Source organism: Salmo salar, chromosome ssa16 (genome assembly GCF_905237065.1).
Source record: "Salmo salar chromosome ssa16, Ssal_v3.1, whole genome shotgun sequence".
Taxonomy (NCBI): domain Eukaryota; kingdom Metazoa; phylum Chordata; class Actinopteri; order Salmoniformes; family Salmonidae; genus Salmo; species Salmo salar.
Window position 1 is genome coordinate 41905271 of NC_059457.1, and position 19056 is coordinate 41924326.

Sequence of the window (19056 nt, forward strand, 5' to 3'; positions counted from 1 at the left end):
GACTCCTTGGTCTTACATTAAGTATTTGTTTGATGTATCACAATGCTCTATCCTTCATGACTTGAGCACCTTGTGTTGTTGTGGTTTAGCTGGGCCTGGCCTCCCCGTAGGGTTCTATGACTGCAACCATAACAATCATGAAGCATTTCTAGTAATTCCATCATTCTCATGGTGACTGCAATACTGTAGGCACACAGAGCAGGAGAGAAAATAAAGGTGTTGGAGAGGTGTGGCTTGTCGACTCAACAAGTAGCCTAATACATCTACTATATGTAACATCTTGAAACAGTGACCAAAATAAACTGAGCCATGCAGAATGTCTGTGAGAGAACTGACAGTTGACTAGAAATCACTAGAACAAAATAGTATTTTTCCTTTCCCAGAAGAAATGTGTCCTTGTGATCTAGGCCCTACATGTCTCTCCTATGCATGCCACCCTGTATCAAAACAATTTCCCCAAAATGATGTGATTCCCAAGGATGAGGGGTGTCATGTCAGTAAATGGATCAGTCATCAATCAGTTATGGAGCTATGCAACAACAAAAAGCAGGCCTTCAAATTTTGAAGTGTGAATGCTGACATTAATGTTTCCATTAACTCGTCGAAATTCTAAACCCAGTGATGGATATTATCAGTATCTGGACTTCATTTGGAGGCAGAAAGTTAAGAGCCATCAAATTACAAGGTGCACTTGATGGAGATGATACCTGACTTGAACAAATAATGTTCCAAATGAGTGCATTAACTATACAAACGCCTGCATGTTATTTTGTTCATTTTATTGGTATTTTTTTTTTGGTTCACATAAACAAACCACATTTTTCTCCTTTAAAAAATAACGGATATTTTTATACACATAATGCATTTACTATGTACATCTTAATACATTAGGGTATTGTTCTTTTGCACGGCAAAAATATGACATTTATGTTTCTGATAACATATACGAGAAAACGATATTATACACATAATAAACGTAATACTCGACTGAATTTCACAACAGTGCAAAAACATAATTGTAGAAAAGCGTCCTGAAAGGAGAGTGAGGGACTTCTAATTTAACCCATTGCGACAAAAAGGAAACGTTCTTTCAAAATGGAATGTTAGGCTACATATTTCTGGACAATGTTGTGCAAGAAAAATTGCATTTCCACGCGGGAAATGGGTTGGGTAAACAAGTTCTAATACAAAGCATCTTATTAAAGTGTGAATCACCGGTGCATCACTCTCCTGTCCCGCACGGTGACTTCGGGGTTCAGTTTCAGCATGCAGTCCTGCCCCTTTTCTGTAGGCTATCAATGTTCGCCAAAATATCATTCAATAACTATAACATAGGCTACCCTCTATATCCTTTCAAGTCGGTGAGGGGGTACAATACTACAGGCATAGGCTACACTCACAGCCGAGAGCATAAAATAAACAGAAAATGAAATTGTTCTTATCCTAGTGGAGGGAATTTTGGCTCCAGGAAAACGTAGACTTCATGATATTTCCTGCATCTTCCCCTCCTCGAATCCGTTTGAGACGGAAATTGGCTCCTGGTTGCTTTCTATTGACGACTCGCTGCCCGTGCTCTCCCCAGAGAGGAGTCGTGTAACCCTAAGGTCCGCTTTTAGTGTTTGTACGTCGTTTCCTATGCTCATCTCTCCAAGGTCACTGATGATCTGGGACAGCTCCTGTTTACCATTGCCCACACAATCGTCATCCGTGTCTAAAATGTCCTCACACTCAAAGTGCATCGCTTTCTCCTCTTCCTCCTCCCCGATCAAGTCCTCTGTGATAGAGCCCAATTTGGGCGCGCTCCTGCTGCGCTCCACCGGCGGTTTGTAATAACACTGTCCGTTTAGAAGCTTCCGGAGGGGCACAAGGGGTATGGTTTGTTCCCCTATCAGCTGCTGTTGCTGGTGCCTTGCATCGTCCCTCCTTTTAAGTCTTTTAAATTCAGAAAGCGCTGTCGCCGAGGTCTGGTACAAAAGTAGTGCCATGGCCTTTGCCTTCTCCGGCTTGGACACCAGCACCGCATGGCACCGCAGCATCACTGCCTTGTGCTTCATCTCATGTCTGTATATCCAAGCGAAAATTTTGGGTAGCCTTGGGTCCGCAACGCAATAGGTTATCCGGTGCAATAAATACAAATGTCCCGGTCTCCTCGCCTTGTCGTCCACATGCACCATTCGGATACCCTGCGAGCTGATGGTCAGTTTCATCTTCGTGCCATTTTTGCCCATTTCGCTCTTGCCCCAAATTTTGCTCACAGCCACGTCTGTACAGCCTTCTCCTTTCGACTGGATGGTGGTGGCATTACCCAGGTAGAGGACAGTGTAGGTGGGGTCCTCACTGGTAATTTTAACCTTTTTCCTTTTTGTCTTGAACATGCTTCCAACCCTGTTCAAAGCACTCTCCGGGCAAGACTTGGCAAAGGAGGTCAGGGCAGAGTAGTTCAAACTCACGGCATAACCCTTCTGCTTCGACTGTTTATCTTCCTCAATCAAGTCGAACTTATTCTTCTTCCAAGGCAGCATTATAAGGTCGTGTCACGTCCACAGCAATATAACGTACACTATAGCGAACGTTTTACTGCAACTAAATCGTATATTTTTACTGACCTTTATGATGTATTAGCGACTCCAATACAACAAACGTTCAAGTTATCCTGTACTTAATTTGTTCATCCTCTCAAGACTTCTCCATAACCACAATTGCGCTCTCCCATTCTATGGTCGCTGTCTGTCTAACAAAGGTTGGGTCTGCTGAGAATTGGATGGTCTACATTGGCTATATACTGGGTTGAACCATTACAGTGTCTCTGTAGGGGAACATAGAGGGAGGGATGGATGGAACCATTATGAGAGAGACCAAAGTCAAACAGCTCTACCTTGAGGATGCAATTGGCACTCAGCGTGCTCTTGCCGAGGTTCATTTACTGAAGTGAAATAAGAAGAATTTGGAAATAATAGGCTAATATACAAACTGATATAACCGCTTATATACATTGACCTGTAAATTCCAACAATACTTCCATTGCACATATACTCTCTCAGAGCAGAACTGATAGATTTTTAAATCATTGGCAACTTTAATAAATAAATCACTAGTCACTTAAATAATGCTACTTTAATCATTTACATGTTAGTCATTTAGCAGACTCTCTTATCCAGAGCGACTTACAGTAGTGAATGCATACATTTCATTTTTTTTTTTTTCTGTGCTGGCCCCCTGTGGGAATCAAACCCACAACCCTGGTGTTGCAAACACCATGCTCTACCAACTGAGCTACATATCTCGCATTACTTACATATCTCGCATTACTCATCCCATATGTATATACTGTATTTTTATACCATCTATTGCATCTTGCCTATGGCGCTCAGTCATCGCTCATCCATATATTTATATGTATATATTCTTATTCCATCCCTTTACTTAGATTTGTATGTATTAGGCAGTTGTTGTGGAATTGTTAGATATTACTGCACTGTTGGAACTAGAAGCACAAGCATTTCGCTACACTCGCAATAACATCTGTTAACCATGCGTATGTGACCAATAAAATTTGATTTGATATAACGAGTCTGCATATAGTTAGTTTGTAAACAAAATTAAATACAAGATGGATAACAGTAGAACCTATAAATACCTATAGTTTCAGTATATCAAGCGAATAATACAAAGAAAAGCTGGTTTGCTGTCAATCTTTCCATGCATGGCAACGCACCAAAAATAAATGTCTTGCAGACCATCCTTCGGTTTATGCTGCCATCTATTGGCAAGAACGAGTTGCCTCCTTTACTAATAACATGCTTCCAAGCCTCTTAGTCTGTAGCCCAACCCACCATCAGATGGCACTATTATTCCTTTTACAAACGACTTAAAAGCAATAATAGTGCCATCTGGTGGTCGGTTGGGCTATTTAGTCTGTAACAAGCTTAAAATCCAATAATAACATTAATAATATTCATATTGTTAATAATAATAAGTAGGCTATGCATATAATTAGGCTATAGTATAATTTTCTCTTCATGAAACACCCCAAACATTGGATTTTTTTAAACAACCTGTAAAAATGGAAAACAGCTTGTTTTCGATTTCGGTTTCTGAATTTGAAAAACGAAAATTTGAAATCGATTTGTTTTGTCATTTATTGTGTCAAAATTGGACATGGAATAACAGAAAACAAATAACAACAAACTGTATTACATTTTCCGACTTGAATGTTAGTCTGCGTGAGTGTAACAGAAGAAAGAAAAAACTCCCCCACAGAGTACAGCCCATGTACCGGCCGCATCAAATCCATTGTACTGAAACACTGTTTTCACCGTGCGAGAAAACTAGCCGTTCCGTTACGCACAGCATGCAGCTGCTCAAGAAGCATGACACTTGGCTCCCAGGAGCACCCAATGGCAATTACAAGTGTGGCCTCTGTGTACATTGTGACAGTATGAACAATACTAAAGTTTTTTACCACCCAAGAACAGATAAAGAATACAAAATCCAAAGCTTCATTAATTGTAGCACCACAAATGTCATACACAGTACCAGTCAATAGTTTGGACACACCTACTCATTCCAGGGTTTTTCTTTATTTGTACTATTTTCTACATTGTAGAATAATAGTGAAGACATCAAAACTATGAAATAAGACATATGGAATCATGTTCAGTGGTTGCTCCACTAAAAGTTTTGCAATTATGCTGCAGGATTTAGAGGTAATTTGTGGTTTAGTACGGTACCCTGCGTCACTGCTTCATTGCTCCAGACCAGAGCAAGGGGGAGTTAGACCACTGATTATGCTTTTGGGTCCCAAGGCGCTACTGTGTCTCTGTAGTACTGTAGCCTACTCCCGACCAGTTATGTTGTATAGTGCCTGAGTGGCGCAGCGGTCTAAGACACTGAGTCGCAGTGCAAGCTGTATAGCTACAGATGCTGGTTCAATACCCGTGCCGGCCTTGACTGGGAGACTCATGAGATGACTGTAGGTTTTTGGTTTCTTATTTAGAAATAAATCATTCTAAATAACAAACTAGCTTTATTTAAAAATTAGTAACAATGTCTCACCCCATGTTCAATAATGGCCTTTTTCCCTCACTCATTTTATGTTATTTGAAAATGAAATCTCCAAAATATTGTTATTTTTTTAACAAAGCGATTATTAATATTATTTTAGAATTATATAAAAGCCTCTTGGATATTCTCACAGATATGTTATTAACCATGTTATTAGCAGTTATTAACCCTGTTATTAGCAGGACCTGCCTTGTTGATAGTGTTGTTAAGAAGGCAGAGCAGTGCTTTATTGTGGACAGACTTCTCCCCATCTTAGCTACTGTTGTATCAATATGTTTTGACCATAACAGTTTGCAATCCAGGGTTACTCCAAGCAGTTTAGTCACCTCAACTTGCTCAATTTCCACATTATTCATTACGAGACGTAGTTCAGGTTTAGGGTTTAGTGAATGATTTGTCCCAAATACAATGCTTTTAGTTTTGGAAATATTTAGGACTAGCTTATTTCTTGCTACCTATTCCAAAACTAACTGCAGCTCTTTGTTAAGTGTTGCAGTCATGAATGATACGGAGCCAGTGAGACATTACTTGATTACTGAACTGGGCCAATTGGGCTGTGTAGTGTGCATGTGATTTCAGCTGTATATGAAGGAGCCACTGTGAAACGGCTGTATTGCTTGGCAAGCTGTCATAAGCGTCGTAAGGGACAGACCAAGGCGCAGCGGGTATAGTGCTCCTCTTCTTTCTTTATTTAGAGTGAACACTCAAACAAAATAAACAAACAACCAAACAGTTCCGTAAGGCACACGGCTATACAGAAAACAACCACCCACAAACCCAAAGGAAAAAAGGGCTGCCTAAGTATGGCTTCCAATCAGAGACAACGAAAGACACCTGCCTCTGATTGGAAACCATACTCGGCCACACATAGAAAACGAACATAGAAAATGAAAACTAGAACAAATCCCCTCTACATAAACCAACCCCAAAACACACAAAAACAACAACCCCTGCCACGCCCTGACCATACTACAATGACAAATGACCCCTTTACTGGTCAGGACCAGACACAAGCAAACACTAAGCTAGAGGCTATGCACCTGCTTGATTGAGGTAATGTGTAGGAGCATGTGATTAGGATAATTATAGGACTGTGATGATATTATGATGATTATAATATGCATTATTAGTGGTATCATTAGACATTTACCTGCAAGAAATAGATACCATCAAAATATGTTACAGTAAAATATTTGCATAAAATACTCAAATCCATGGAAATCAATGACATTCATGTTGTCTTGTATGAGAAATTGAGACGTGATAGGAGAGTGGACCGAAAGCTGCTGTCAATTGTAGGAAGTGATGTATGTATGAAAGTGAGGAGAAGGAGGGGGGGGGTTCATAAGACTCCTGAGGACTACTGAGACTCCTGACCTGTACTGCGTGAGTAAAAATTGGAGAGAAAGGAAAGACGTGGGTTGACCTGTTCTTTCCCAGCAGTAATGATTGAACCAAGGGCCCAGCATGATGGCTAGGTGGTAGGCAGAGTGGGATTGGACCATACACCCCCCCCCCGCCATTCACTTCAGCTAGCATTACCTGCTTTTAGTAAGTGTCAAAATGTGATACAAGCTGTATTATTATGCTTATGTACAGTGCCTTCAGAAAGTATACCACTTGACTTATTATACAATTTGTTGTGTTACAGCCTGAATAAAAAAAATCTCACCCATCTACACACAATACCCCATAATGATTTTTTAAAAAATGAATGTTTGCTAGTTTATTGAGAATTAAATACATAAATATCTAATTTACATAAGTATTAACACCCCTTAGTCAATACATTTTATAATCACCTTTGAAAGCGATTACAGCTGAGTCTTTCTGGTTAAGTCTCTAAGAGTTTTGCACACCTGGGTTGTACAATATCTGCACATTATTTTATTTTTTAAATCTTCAGGTTCTGTCAAGTTGGTTGTTGATCATTGCTAGACAGCCATTTTCAAGTCTTGCCATTGATTTTCCAGCCAGTTTAAGTCAAAACTGTAACTAGGCCACTCAGGAACATTCAATGTCGGACTGGTAAACAACTTCAGTGTATATTTGGCCTTGTGTTTTAGGTTATTGTCCTGCTGAAAGGAGAATTTGTCTTTCAGTGTCTGTTGGCAAGCAGACTGAACCAGGTTTTCCTCTAGGATTTTGCCTGTGCTTAGTTGACCTCATGGAATCTATCTTTGTAGTGACTGGGTGAATTGATACACCATCCAAAGTGTAATTAATAACTTCACCATGCTACATTTTTTTTACCCATCTACCAATAGGTGCCCTTCTTTGCGAGGCATTGGAAAACCTACATGGACTTTGTGGTTGAATCTGTGTTTGAAATTCATTGTTTGACTGAGGGACCCTACAGATAATTGTATGTACCGGATGCAGAGGTAGTCATTCAAAAATCATTTTAAACACTATTATTGCATACAGAGTGAGTCCATGAAACGTATTATTTGACTTGTTAAGCAAAAGTGTACTCCTGAACTTTTTTAGGCGTGGCATAAACAAGGGGTTGAACACTTATTGACTCAAGACATTTCAGCTTTACATTTTTAATTAATTTGTTTTAAAAAAATATTAAAAAATAACATCATTCCACTTTGACATTATGTGTTATTGTGTGTAGGCCTGTGACACATCTCAATTTAATCAATTTTAAATTCAGGCTGTAACACAACAAAAATATTACACTGAGTAGGTGTAGGTAGGGGCAGAGCCATAGTGAGACAAACTATTCTCCAACTTGCCATGACATTCTCATTCATAATGTAATGACCTGACTAGATCATAAAGGAACAATTGTCCAGACAGAAGATTGAGTTTACAAATGTACGGTTTAATTAACCCAACTTCACACAGGCTACTGTTTGGCCGTAGCCCACGCCAAATAAATGAAGGATACCCTATAAAACAACTGTGACCTTCTCTTGTGAAGGCCAGATGTAAGACTTAACTTCCAATGCTCCATCCACCTGCCCAACCCCCCTCCGCCAACCACCAGGATGCCCGGCATCAGAACATTCCAGGCATTCCTATGATTGGCAGATAGCAGGTTGATTGGCATGGCGGACCCCACGAACACTGGGTACTGGTAAGTACAACACAACCAACTAATAGCCTAACACATAACACACAGCTGTCTGTGCGGGTCGCTACAATAATTTAGTTTTATTGTGGCCATGGGACCTTTCGGCCAGCATAACCCAACAAAATGATGTCAAACACTACACCAGAGTGTTCAATTGTTGTCGAGTTTGTTCAATTGGCATGCTTACTTAATGATAAGTTCTGCATCTTAGCTAACATAAGTATTGTTATCTTCATTATCACAGAAACAGTATAATTAAAGACCGTACAGTAGGAAGATAGGCAGAAACTGCTTCTAAATCACGTCTCGCGCCGATTTGCCATGTGCAGGCAGTCAAATCAAAGGCACGCCTTCGATATAAAGTTGTTTTTGACAAAAAATGTAAACGTGTCAGTTTGTCACTTTCACAAGGTTGGAGTAATAACATGTTCAACTAGTTAATTGGCTCGAATCTGGGTTGTCCCTTTAGATTTCGAAAAAAATTAACAGCTAAGGAAGAACGTTTCACTTCTGTCATTGACTTCTCTAACCTCAAACCCAGTCTTGGTCTGCTTCGTAAGCAGTGTTGCCAACTCCTCAGTAAGGAAAGTAGCTATTGGCTGTCCTAAAAGTCACTAGAAGTCGCTAAATGACGTCATCACCTAATTTGCATAATTGGCCATGTGCATGTAATTGTGATGGACACTGTAGGAGAGAGGAATAACGTCTTGGGAGAGACAAAAAGTGAGTAAAAAACACCCTAAATATGTTTAGAACCACAAATGAACTTTCTTCTGTCGATTCTTTTTTTTTTAAAGTCACAATTCCAACCCTCCTCCTTTATCCGGGTTTGGGACTGGCAAAAGTGACCCAAAAGAAACACTCTGGTGGAGTTACTTAGTTTTTTATTTTATCTTTAATTGTATTTACATATTATTATTTTTTTTTCTTAATTTGGTTTGGTTTTTAATCTTATGGCCCAATTAGGAGCCTACAACATGTCACAGTAAAACATGAACATTCTTAACCATAACATCTTTAAAAAAAAAATGGTATACAATCTAAATGGACCAAAAAGAGACAATAGAAAAAACTGTCAAAGTCAATGTGAGAAAATTATGGTAACTAGTCTGACCCTAATTCAGGTTAATTGTTTTTTTTTATGTAAGCAAGGGCGGGATCAGCCAGCGGCGGCTTCATTAGCAGTCTGGACACAGAGGGGTGAACATCTCCTGCTCTGACTGCTGCGCGAGGACTGGGCCGCCTGCGAGTGCTTTGAGACGGGGGTGGGGCCACGGCAGCACCCGCTGCTCGTTGAGAAGAGGAAGAACGATACGTGCACGTCAGAGTCTCCAAAAGTCTCCAACACCCGAAAAAGTCACTAGATTTGTCGCTTTTTTGAAAATGTGTCGCTAGAGGGGTCTGAATACTCGCTAAAGATAGCGGCTAAGTTGGCAACACTGTGTAAGCGTTCCCAAAAGTCTTGCGATGTTGCGCCTCTGGGTTTAGAAACTCTTTGGTAAAATTATTTATTTGTGCTGACAAACTAAGCTCTGGTCTAAACACACACCTAAGTATTATGAATATTATGAGGGGGCGTGTACTTCTGCGTATGAACAAAACCAAAAGCGTAAATCGACAATGTTTATACGTTTTGTTGTCATTGTTTTCCGTTATTCTATGTCCAATTTTGACAAAATAAATGACAAAACAAGTCAATTTCCGATTTTCACCATCTTTTGAATCAAATAACCAATGAAGGTACGAGTTTCTTGTGTTGCGCATACATTGCAGAAATATAATTAGAAATATATTTAGTATTAAGTATTTATAAATGTGTACAATTGAGTATCGACATTTAGATGATAGCACCTGTCACAAAAAGTTTATATTTTAGAACGTGTCCTTGGCAGAAATGTTATTTGGCGGAGTGTGTTTCCTTCAATGCGTATTTGAGTGTTGGACACATCTTTTGGAATGTACCACAAAACCAAAGTCAATGTACAAATCATTACAGTAATTCATGATAAAATTACACTTTACGCAACAAACAAACACCGAATCTGGTTCAGTTACTTCCAGCGATGTATACACTTGAGATCAATCTTGATAGCTGAATAAATTACTAATAATATTAACTAAGTTGGTATGTTCCGTTTCACTTCCTCCTCATGCGACAACAATTCACTTCACATGGGGTCCTGCTTGCTGGGCTGTTCTACTCGATATACCAACGTAATCTAATGAAATTGACAAAAAGTAATTTGTGGTAACAAGTAAGACTAAACCTAAAATGGGTAAGAAGAAGTCTGCCATGGGGCTCGGGAGATCGTTGATAAAGGAGAGACTCAACGCAGGCCGAGGCAACAAGAGGGGCGATACTTGGGTAACGTTCATTAACGCTACGTTATTTAACTATAGTTATTTAGCTAGCTAGCTAGCTTAACCTATAGCTATACCTACCTCCAAGGGTTCTAGCCTGTTCTAACTTCTAGCTAGTTAGTTAGCAGAGTAAAGTAAAACATTTCGGGAAAACCAGGATTTGGTGAATACTGCTCTCCTGAAAATAATATTGTTTTAATGGTCGTCTGTCTTGTTAGCTAACTACCTTGCTGATGATTTAACGTGATATCACATTGCCAGCTCCACACCAGTGAACTGAACGATGGCTACGATTGGGGTCGTCTCAACCTGCAGTCAGTGACTGAGCAGAGTTCTATGGATGACTTCCTTGCAACTGCAGAAATGGCAGGGACTGAGTTTGTTGCAGGTAAATACTCCATTGCATTGACCTGACAAATGATCTTTTAAACTGTCCTCTACCAGGGGTGTATTCATTCTGCCAATTATTTTGCAAAACGTTTCGTAAACGGACGCTAATGTAACGGGGAGGGACCTACCATAATTTGTCCCCAGTGGTATATTCATTATTTGGATTCAGTTGGAAAACGTTTGCAACGGAAACCCGTTTACTCTAAACGGAAAACATTTTGCAACAAAAACTAGTTTATTGGACAAAATCAGGTAGGTCCTTCCCTGTTTGGTTCCATTTACTTCTGTTTGGTTCTTAGAGTTTTTGTCAGAGACCAAATGTTTTGCAATGGAATCTGACTAATGAATACACCCCAGTACCTGCCTCTTTGTACTGGATTGCCAGGATGCAACTGATGGATGAAATGTTTCCCCAGAAAAGCTCAACATCAAGTTTGTGCCAGCTGAAGCTCGGGCAGGATTACTGACAGCCGAGGAGATGGCAAAGTTGAAAATGCTGCACGAAGAGAACAAACAACTCCTCAGAATTCCACGAAGGTGCAGTAAGGGTCCTTGCTATCGGGGATCCTTGGGAAGTCCTAATTCCGACGTTGTCCTGTTGAAGTTGACATCTTAACCCTTACCTTAGGGTAAGGGTTAAGATTAGGGTTTAGGGTAGGGACGTCCCAAGGACTCCGGATAGTGCTAACGGTGCAGTAAGCACAGTGACTCCAAAGATATTACTTCCAAATGTTATTTCATGTCCTCTTTCTAGTTGTCTTAGTAGTAGGGATTGTGCTGATATTGCGTTGCCTCTGATGTTCCATTACTGTCTCTTCTTTGTCTTGTCATGTTGCAGGCCTCACTGGGATGAGAGCACCAGTCCAGATGTCCTCCAGCAGACAGAGAGAGACAGCTTCTTGGAGTGGAGACGAGAACTGGCACTGTATGAAACCCACTACAATCACAACACTTACACCCCACCCCCCCATCAATTGAATAGGATCTCATTGTTTTGATGTTTATAGATTGTGTGCCTTTAGTAACATGGTGTTCTTTCAGCAGTGCCCTAAAGTTGACCTATTTTGTTTCATAGACTTGAAGAAGAGCAGAAAATGATTCTCACCCCTTTTGAAAGGAATTTGGATTTCTGGAGACAGCTCTGGCGAGTGATTGAGAGGAGGTAGGAATCAGAGCTGCTGTGTCTCAGGACTAATTATGTCCTGTTTCAGCCTTTCAGTGCCTTGTATGATGGTGGAAATGTGAATTTTCCTACGCAGTGACATCGTTGTTCAGATCGTTGATGCCAGAAACCCATTGCTGTTTCGTTGCCCTGACCTGGTAAGTACAGTGCCGAAGGGCGCAGCCAAACTAGCCCATTGATTTTAATCCACCTTTCTAATTTAGTGTCCGTTCTCTACAGATCAGTCTGGCCAAAGGCTGTCATCAAATAATTGAGGCTAATTTTTCTTGGATGGGGGATGGCATTGCCAGGTGGGGGAATCCGCCAAACCAAACTGATAGGCGGGGAAACACTGTGGCATTTCACCCATTGACATTCATGGTTCCTGTAGGAGTGCTATGTCAAGGAAGTGTCCCGGGACAAGGTGAACTTGCTGCTGGTGAACAAGGCTGACCTGCTTACCCGGGAGCAGCGGAGGATCTGGGCCAGATATTTCCAGAGAGAGGGCCTCCATGCTGTTTTCTGGTCTGCACTGGTGGAGAATGAGAGGCTGGAGGCAGAGGAGAAGGTGAGGAGGAGTCATTCACATTTTAATTGGAAGGGCTGGTCTTAGATGGCCTGGTTAAACCAGACTGAATGCTATGCTCACCATTGTTTAACTTAGGTCTGGTATACTTTTTTGACTGATGAAAGACAAGTTGTTAGGCTTCTCCTCTTCAGACCTCAGTGATACCTTCCCTTGTTCATTCTCCAAAGGGAATGGAAGTGGAGGAGCAGGAAGATGAACAGAGCGAAACAGAAAATGAAGACGAGGGAATGCCAGACAACGACAATGTGAGCCGAAGACAGGAGGTAGAGGATAACAGGGGGAAGGATGAGGAAGAGAGTGAGGAGGAAGATGAGGAGCAGCAGAGAGGGGAGCAGTTTGAAGACTGTGTAGCAGAGGGAGACTGGCAGACCTGCTCAGAGGCATCAGAGGGTGAGGAAGCAGACGACGAAGAGAGTATAGACGGCTCCACCCACAACTCCTCCTCCTTCCACAACTCCAGTCGCCTGCTGACCAAAGACGAGCTGCTGGCCATATTTAAGGCTGCTCACGATGGGCCAACGTTGAAAAAGGGCGAGCTCACAGTGGGGCTGGTGAGAACAGATACACACACTGGATATCAGTCGGCTTAAATATTAGGCCGTGTTTAAGCAATAAGGCACAAGGGGGTGTAGTATATGGCCAATATACCACGGCTAAGAGCTGTTCTTATGCACAACGCAACGTGGAGTGCATGGATACAGCCCTTACCCAAGGTGCCTTATTGCTATTATAAACTGGTTGCCAATGTAATTAGAACATTAATAAATGTTTTGTCATACATGTGGTATACTGTCTGATATACCACAGTTTTCAGGCAATCAGCATTCAGTGCTTGAACCACCCAGTTTATAATACACTTTATATTACTATAGGAAGTCATTTACGAAGTAGGAGATCAGGTCTTGTGTTTGGAGTGATCTCAATTCTCCTATCTGCTCTCTAAACAGGTGGGGTATCCCAATGTGGGAAAAAGTTCCACCATCAACACTATTCTGAGAAATAAGAAGGTGTCCGTCTCAGTCACGCCTGGGCACACCAAGCACTTTCAGGTAAAGCACTGCTCTCTGATGTAGCCTACTTGACCTCTAAAACTGTGTGCCTTAGTTACAATAACTTTTTCTTGTAGAGTCAAATAAAGAATTCAAGTATGTGTGTGTTCCAGACGCTGTACGTGGAGCCAGGTCTGTGTCTGTGTGACTGCCCCGGCCTGGTCATGCCCTCCTTTGTGGCCACTAAAGCTGAGATGATCTGCTGTGGGATCCTGCCCATCGACCAGATAAGAGACCACGTGCCTGCCATCTCCCTCATATCCTTCACTTACCAACCCTACAAACTGCTTTTGTTAACTTATGGGTGTACAAGTCATATTTATTGTCCCTATCAGTAGATACTGGAGTGAATTTTTTTCTTCTAAAATCCATTTTAATTCTGTTTTTTTCAGTAGGACCAAAGTGGAGCTGCATACTATGTTATCATTTCACATTACAAACATACAGCTAAATTCAGAGGCCTAATCATTTCATTCGGTAAAGGATTTTTCAGATGTTTGATTGGGTGTTTAGTATGGTTAAGGCCTTAACAGACTGCTCACGTGTGTCAGACTATTCCTCGGGATGTGCTAGAGGGCACCTATGGCATAAACATCATCCGCCCGCGAGAGGACGAGGACCCCGACCGCATACCCAACTATGAGGAGCTACTGATGGCCTACGGATGTGAGAACATAAACCCTGTCCTTATATAGTACAGTGTAGAACAATAGACACAGCACAACATAAGCCATATGATAGTGATGGAGTCAGAGCAAGCTGTTGACACTGTCCTGTTCTCTGTCAGACATGAGGGGCTTCATGACGACACACGGACAGCCTGACCAGTCGAGATCAGCCCGCTACGTCCTCAAGGACTACGTTGTTGTAAGTTAACCCTCCTCCTTCCGCCACCATCCTCTTGATGTAAAAGTATGGTTTATTAGGCAGAGTAGTCTAAATATTGTTTAGTCTGTATACCTACACTGAACAAAAATATAATTTCTCAAAAATGTTGTGCACTAATTTGTTTACATCCCTGTTAGTGAGCATTGTATCCTTGGTAAAGAATCCATCCACCTGACAGGTACGGCATATCAAGAAGCTGATTAAACAGCATGATCATTACACAGGTGTACCATGTGCTGGGGACAATAAAAGGCCACTGTAAAATGTGCAGTTTTGTCACATAACACAATGCCACAGATGTCGAGTGTGCAATTTGCATGCTGACTACAGGAATGTCCACCAGAGCTGTTGCCAGATAATATAAAGTTAATTTCTCTTCCATAAGCTGCCTCCAATGTAATTTTAGAGAATTTGGCAGTACGTCCAACCCGCCTCACATCAGGCCAAATGTAACCATGCCAGCCCAGGATCTCCACATCCAGCTTCTTCACATTTGGGATTGTGGGGGGCTGACTCCCAAGTGTATGGGCCTATGCCCACCCCTGGCCAGTCATGTGAAATCTGTAGATTAGGGCCTAATAAATGTATTTCAATTGACTGATTTCCTTATATGAACTGTAACTCAGCAAAGTCTTTGAAATTGTTGCATGTTGCGTTTATATTTTTGTTCAGTAGAAATTCAGTAGTAGTAATGGCAGAGGAAGCACCACTAACAGGTTCTTTCTGACCGTCCCCAGGGGAAACTGCTTTACTGCCATCCTCCTCCCCACATCAGTGCAGCAGACTTCCAGCCCCAGCACAGCAAGTTCCAGTCCGGAGATGCAGACGGTAAAGACTCCAAGACAGGCCACAAACAGAGCAAAGTCAAGAGACATGAGAATCTGGTGGACAAGAACTTCTTCCATCAGGTACAATAGAAGGCAACTCCACAGAAATGACATTAAAATGACACTGACAGAGATTGATGCCAGTCTAGGCACATTACCTCACAGCCATTGGTTGTAATGAAATGGGAGAATTCCTATACTAACCACATTGTTGTGCATTTTGTTTCCAGGAGAATGTTCGAGCACTCACCAAGGGGGTCCAGTCTTATATGGGCTACAAGCTAGGCAGCATAGGCCAACGTGAACAGATAGGTCAAGGTCAACTTGGCACGGAACAGCCTGTGGTCAAACCCTGGAAGAAGCATGGCAATAGAAACAAGAAAGAGAAAGTGCGCCGACTCACCAAGCACCTGGATGCCTGAAGAACATCTATAAACTGTTAGAAATCGCTGATAGTTTAAAGTGGAATGGAGTGTTAACCCACAAAGGACTTTTCAATGCAATTCCACAGGAATTGGTGCTTTGTTGTACGTAGATACTGGCCAACAGTAACCTCCATTGCATTTTGCAATATTGAGAACCAGGGATTTTTTTAATTTAATGTTTATTTAACTAGGCAAGTCAGTTAAGAACAAATTCTTATTTTCAATGACGGCCTAGGAACAGTGGGTTAACTGCCTTGTTCAGGGGCAGAACAACAGATTTTTACCTTGTCAGCTCGGGGATTTGATCTAGCAACCTTTCGGTTACTGGCCCAATGCTCTAACCACTAGGCTACCTGTCACCCAAGGTTGCCTTTTGATATAAAAACATTCTGAATTATCATGCATTGCAGTGATGATACATTCCACCATTTGATTATGATTGAGTTGTGCAACAAATCTCAAAGATATGAGTGTAGCAACAAGAGCAGAGTAGGGGGTCAACTAAATTCCAGGAATTTCTGAAATGTAATAAAATTGAGCCTTACTCTGAACCAGAGAGAAGTAATTGCTAAGGAGATCAATCAATCAAGATGTATTTGGTTATGTGTTTGTTACATATACAGAAAGTTCAGACTTGTACTTTACAGAGATAAAGAACTGCCGAAATAAAGGAAACAACAAAGTGTCTTAATATGGAGTGGGGCCACCACGAGCAAGAACAGCTTCAATGCATTGAAGTGTGCCGGTAATGTTTATATTTAAGTGTTGCCAGAAGATTACGACCGTACCATTACGATTGTTTACACTGAGCTGCACTGTGGTCGGAATGCAATCATGGTTACATTAACGCTTCGAATACACCGACTGCGTCATGGCATGACTGCTGCATAACATTTTGCGCAGCTAGGCAACTGATGCAGGTATCTTTTGCAGATGGTCGCATGCGGTTGGACACATGGAGGAGAGAATCATTTTCGCAGTATCCTAAAAACCGTGTCTTTTTGACACAACTGCTGATAGCTACAGGGACATAAACACAAAAAATGCTGCTTGGAGACAAGTGTCCACGATAGTAGGATTGCCAGGTCGGTTTAGTAGTGAGCTTGTGCTAGATGTGGCTAGCTAGCTAACCTAGCTTGCTAACCTAGCCAACGAGGTGTGTGTGTGTGAAATAAATAGTCAAATAAATTATGCTAACGTTAGTTACTACCCCTGATAACTTTACCAAATAATCATGTTTGAAAGAGTGAGTGTGTATGTCAGATAAATAGTAATAGAAATGGTAGATACTACTGTACCCCTGATAATTTGGTCAGATAATCGTGTGTCTGTGTGTACAGTAGGTGACATCTCCATGATAGCTATATAATGACTATAGTTATGCTAGGTAATGATTTGGCTTATCATGTTCATGTCTATGTAGGAGGAAGTGGAGAGGACTCAGGGACAGGTATCAGAGAAAGAGAGAAGGGCAGAGAAAGAGAAGAAGTCTGAGTCAGCAGCTTCAGGCCAGCAACCTTGGCGCTTCTGCCACATTCTTTCTTTTCTGGATCTACAAGTGTGACCATCGCCTCCACCGGTGCAGCGAGACCCTCAACGTCATCTACAAGTGTGACCATCGCCTCCACCGGTGCATCAAGACCCTCAACGTCATCTACAAGTGTGACCATCGCCTCCACCGGTGCAGCGAGACCCTCAACGTCATCTACAAGTGTGACCATCGCCTCCACCGGTGCATCAAGACCCTCAACGTCATCTACAAGTGTGACCATCGCCTCCACCGGTGCAGTGAGACCCTCTACAACGTCTACATCATCAAGTATGACCACCACCGGTGCAGCTATGGAAGATGATGAAATGGAGGAAGCACCTCTGGATCTAGGACCACCTGAGATTATTATGAACCTCACGGAAGTGACCACTGAGGACCTCGTTGAACAGGATGTGGCCGTGGAGACAAACAGAGAGAGAAACGAAGAGGAACAACGTCACACCAGGCGTCATCGGCGGTACCAGCCCCCATATTCACTCAACTCATTTTAGCAGAGGCTCCTCCAAGCCGTCGAGGGATGCAGCCCAACCTGATGCTCACAGGAAGGAGGATGCCATGAGCCTGGTGTCAACACTGAAGAGGCTGCCTCAGCAAAGAAAAGCAGCAGTCAAGGATAAAATGTATCAGCTGCTTTTCGAAGCCGAGTTCAATGGTACGTTTTTTTTTTCTCTCCACATCACAGGTAGTGTCATAAGTGTTGCGACAGTGAAGTAAAGTCGGTCATTTTTACAGTATAGTCATGTAGGCTAATTGGTATTTCAGATCAAAGTATTAATATGAGGCAAATGTATAGCCGTTGTTTCTGGGTTAGAAAATATCCTAAAACAACAGTTTGCTGTCTAAATATTTGCCTGTCATATGCATCTTTTGATCTGAAATACAAATTCCATGAGTAAACAGCAAGTATTACCAACTTTACCACACTGTTCCAATATTTATGCCACTAACTACACTGTACAAGCAGTATTTAGTTAACATAAATCTCACCTTTATGGTGTTATATTATGTTAAGCTTGTATGTGGTCCCGTGTGGCTCAGTTGGTAGAGCATGGTCTTTGCAACGCCAGGGTTGTGGGTTCGATTCCCACGGGGGACCAGTACGGGAAAGAAATGTATGCATTCACTACTGTAAGTCGCTCTGGATAAGAGCGTCTGCTAAATGACTAAAATGTAAATGTAAAAATGTATGTGTTGTTTTTCTCTTCCCTTTCAGAAATGGAGTCAATTTAGCCGATCAGCTCACAGGAAGGACAGGAAGAGGAGAGGAGTTGTCTGGTTGTTGTTTTGACCTCCCTCATTGTACCTTTCTTTTCAGACACGTCAGTTCCGTTTAAATTCAGTAAATTCATAAAGTAATTTGTTTATAAAGTCTTAGGATAGCATTCATTATTAGTGTTACATAGATTTCTGAATTGACAGAATTGAAACTCATACTGGAGAATTCACAGATGCTCTTGTTGGTCTCTTACGAGACTAAAGGTGAATATATTTCTTTCATTTAAAAGCACTTGAAAACCAGAGTGTTGAAACTGTTTGTGAAGTTATGTTCCATCGACTGGTCCATGACGTCCAGGGGCCATTTGTTTGTTTAGCTGTGTTATGGCTACACGTTATTTTCTTTTTTTCAGAGACAGAGACACACACCTCTTCTCCACTCCTCTCAG

General features: G+C 41.6%; 2 protein-coding genes across 2 annotated transcripts; one reads left to right on the top strand and one right to left on the bottom strand.

Annotated features, from left to right (window-relative positions):
• Nucleotides 1-764: 764 nt before the first annotated feature.
• On the bottom strand, nucleotides 765-2759 carry fam43a (family with sequence similarity 43 member A). Its single transcript, XM_014149276.2, has one exon. It carries the CDS (start codon nucleotides 2520-2522, stop codon nucleotides 1482-1484), a length of 1041 nt encoding a protein of 346 aa, XP_014004751.1. The 5' UTR covers nucleotides 2523-2759; the 3' UTR covers nucleotides 765-1481.
• A 7511-nt stretch (nucleotides 2760-10270) lies between these two features.
• lsg1 (large 60S subunit nuclear export GTPase 1) lies at nucleotides 10271-16531 on the top strand. Its single transcript, XM_014149277.2, has 14 exons — nucleotides 10271-10514; nucleotides 10772-10898; nucleotides 11317-11437; nucleotides 11739-11825; nucleotides 11976-12062; nucleotides 12160-12220; nucleotides 12454-12630; nucleotides 12819-13202; nucleotides 13599-13700; nucleotides 13814-13957; nucleotides 14243-14366; nucleotides 14488-14567; nucleotides 15326-15496; nucleotides 15646-16531. Exons 1-14 carry the CDS (start codon nucleotides 10422-10424, stop codon nucleotides 15835-15837), a joined length of 1950 nt encoding a protein of 649 aa, XP_014004752.2. The 5' UTR covers nucleotides 10271-10421; the 3' UTR covers nucleotides 15838-16531.
• Nucleotides 16532-19056: the final 2525 nt, after the last annotated feature.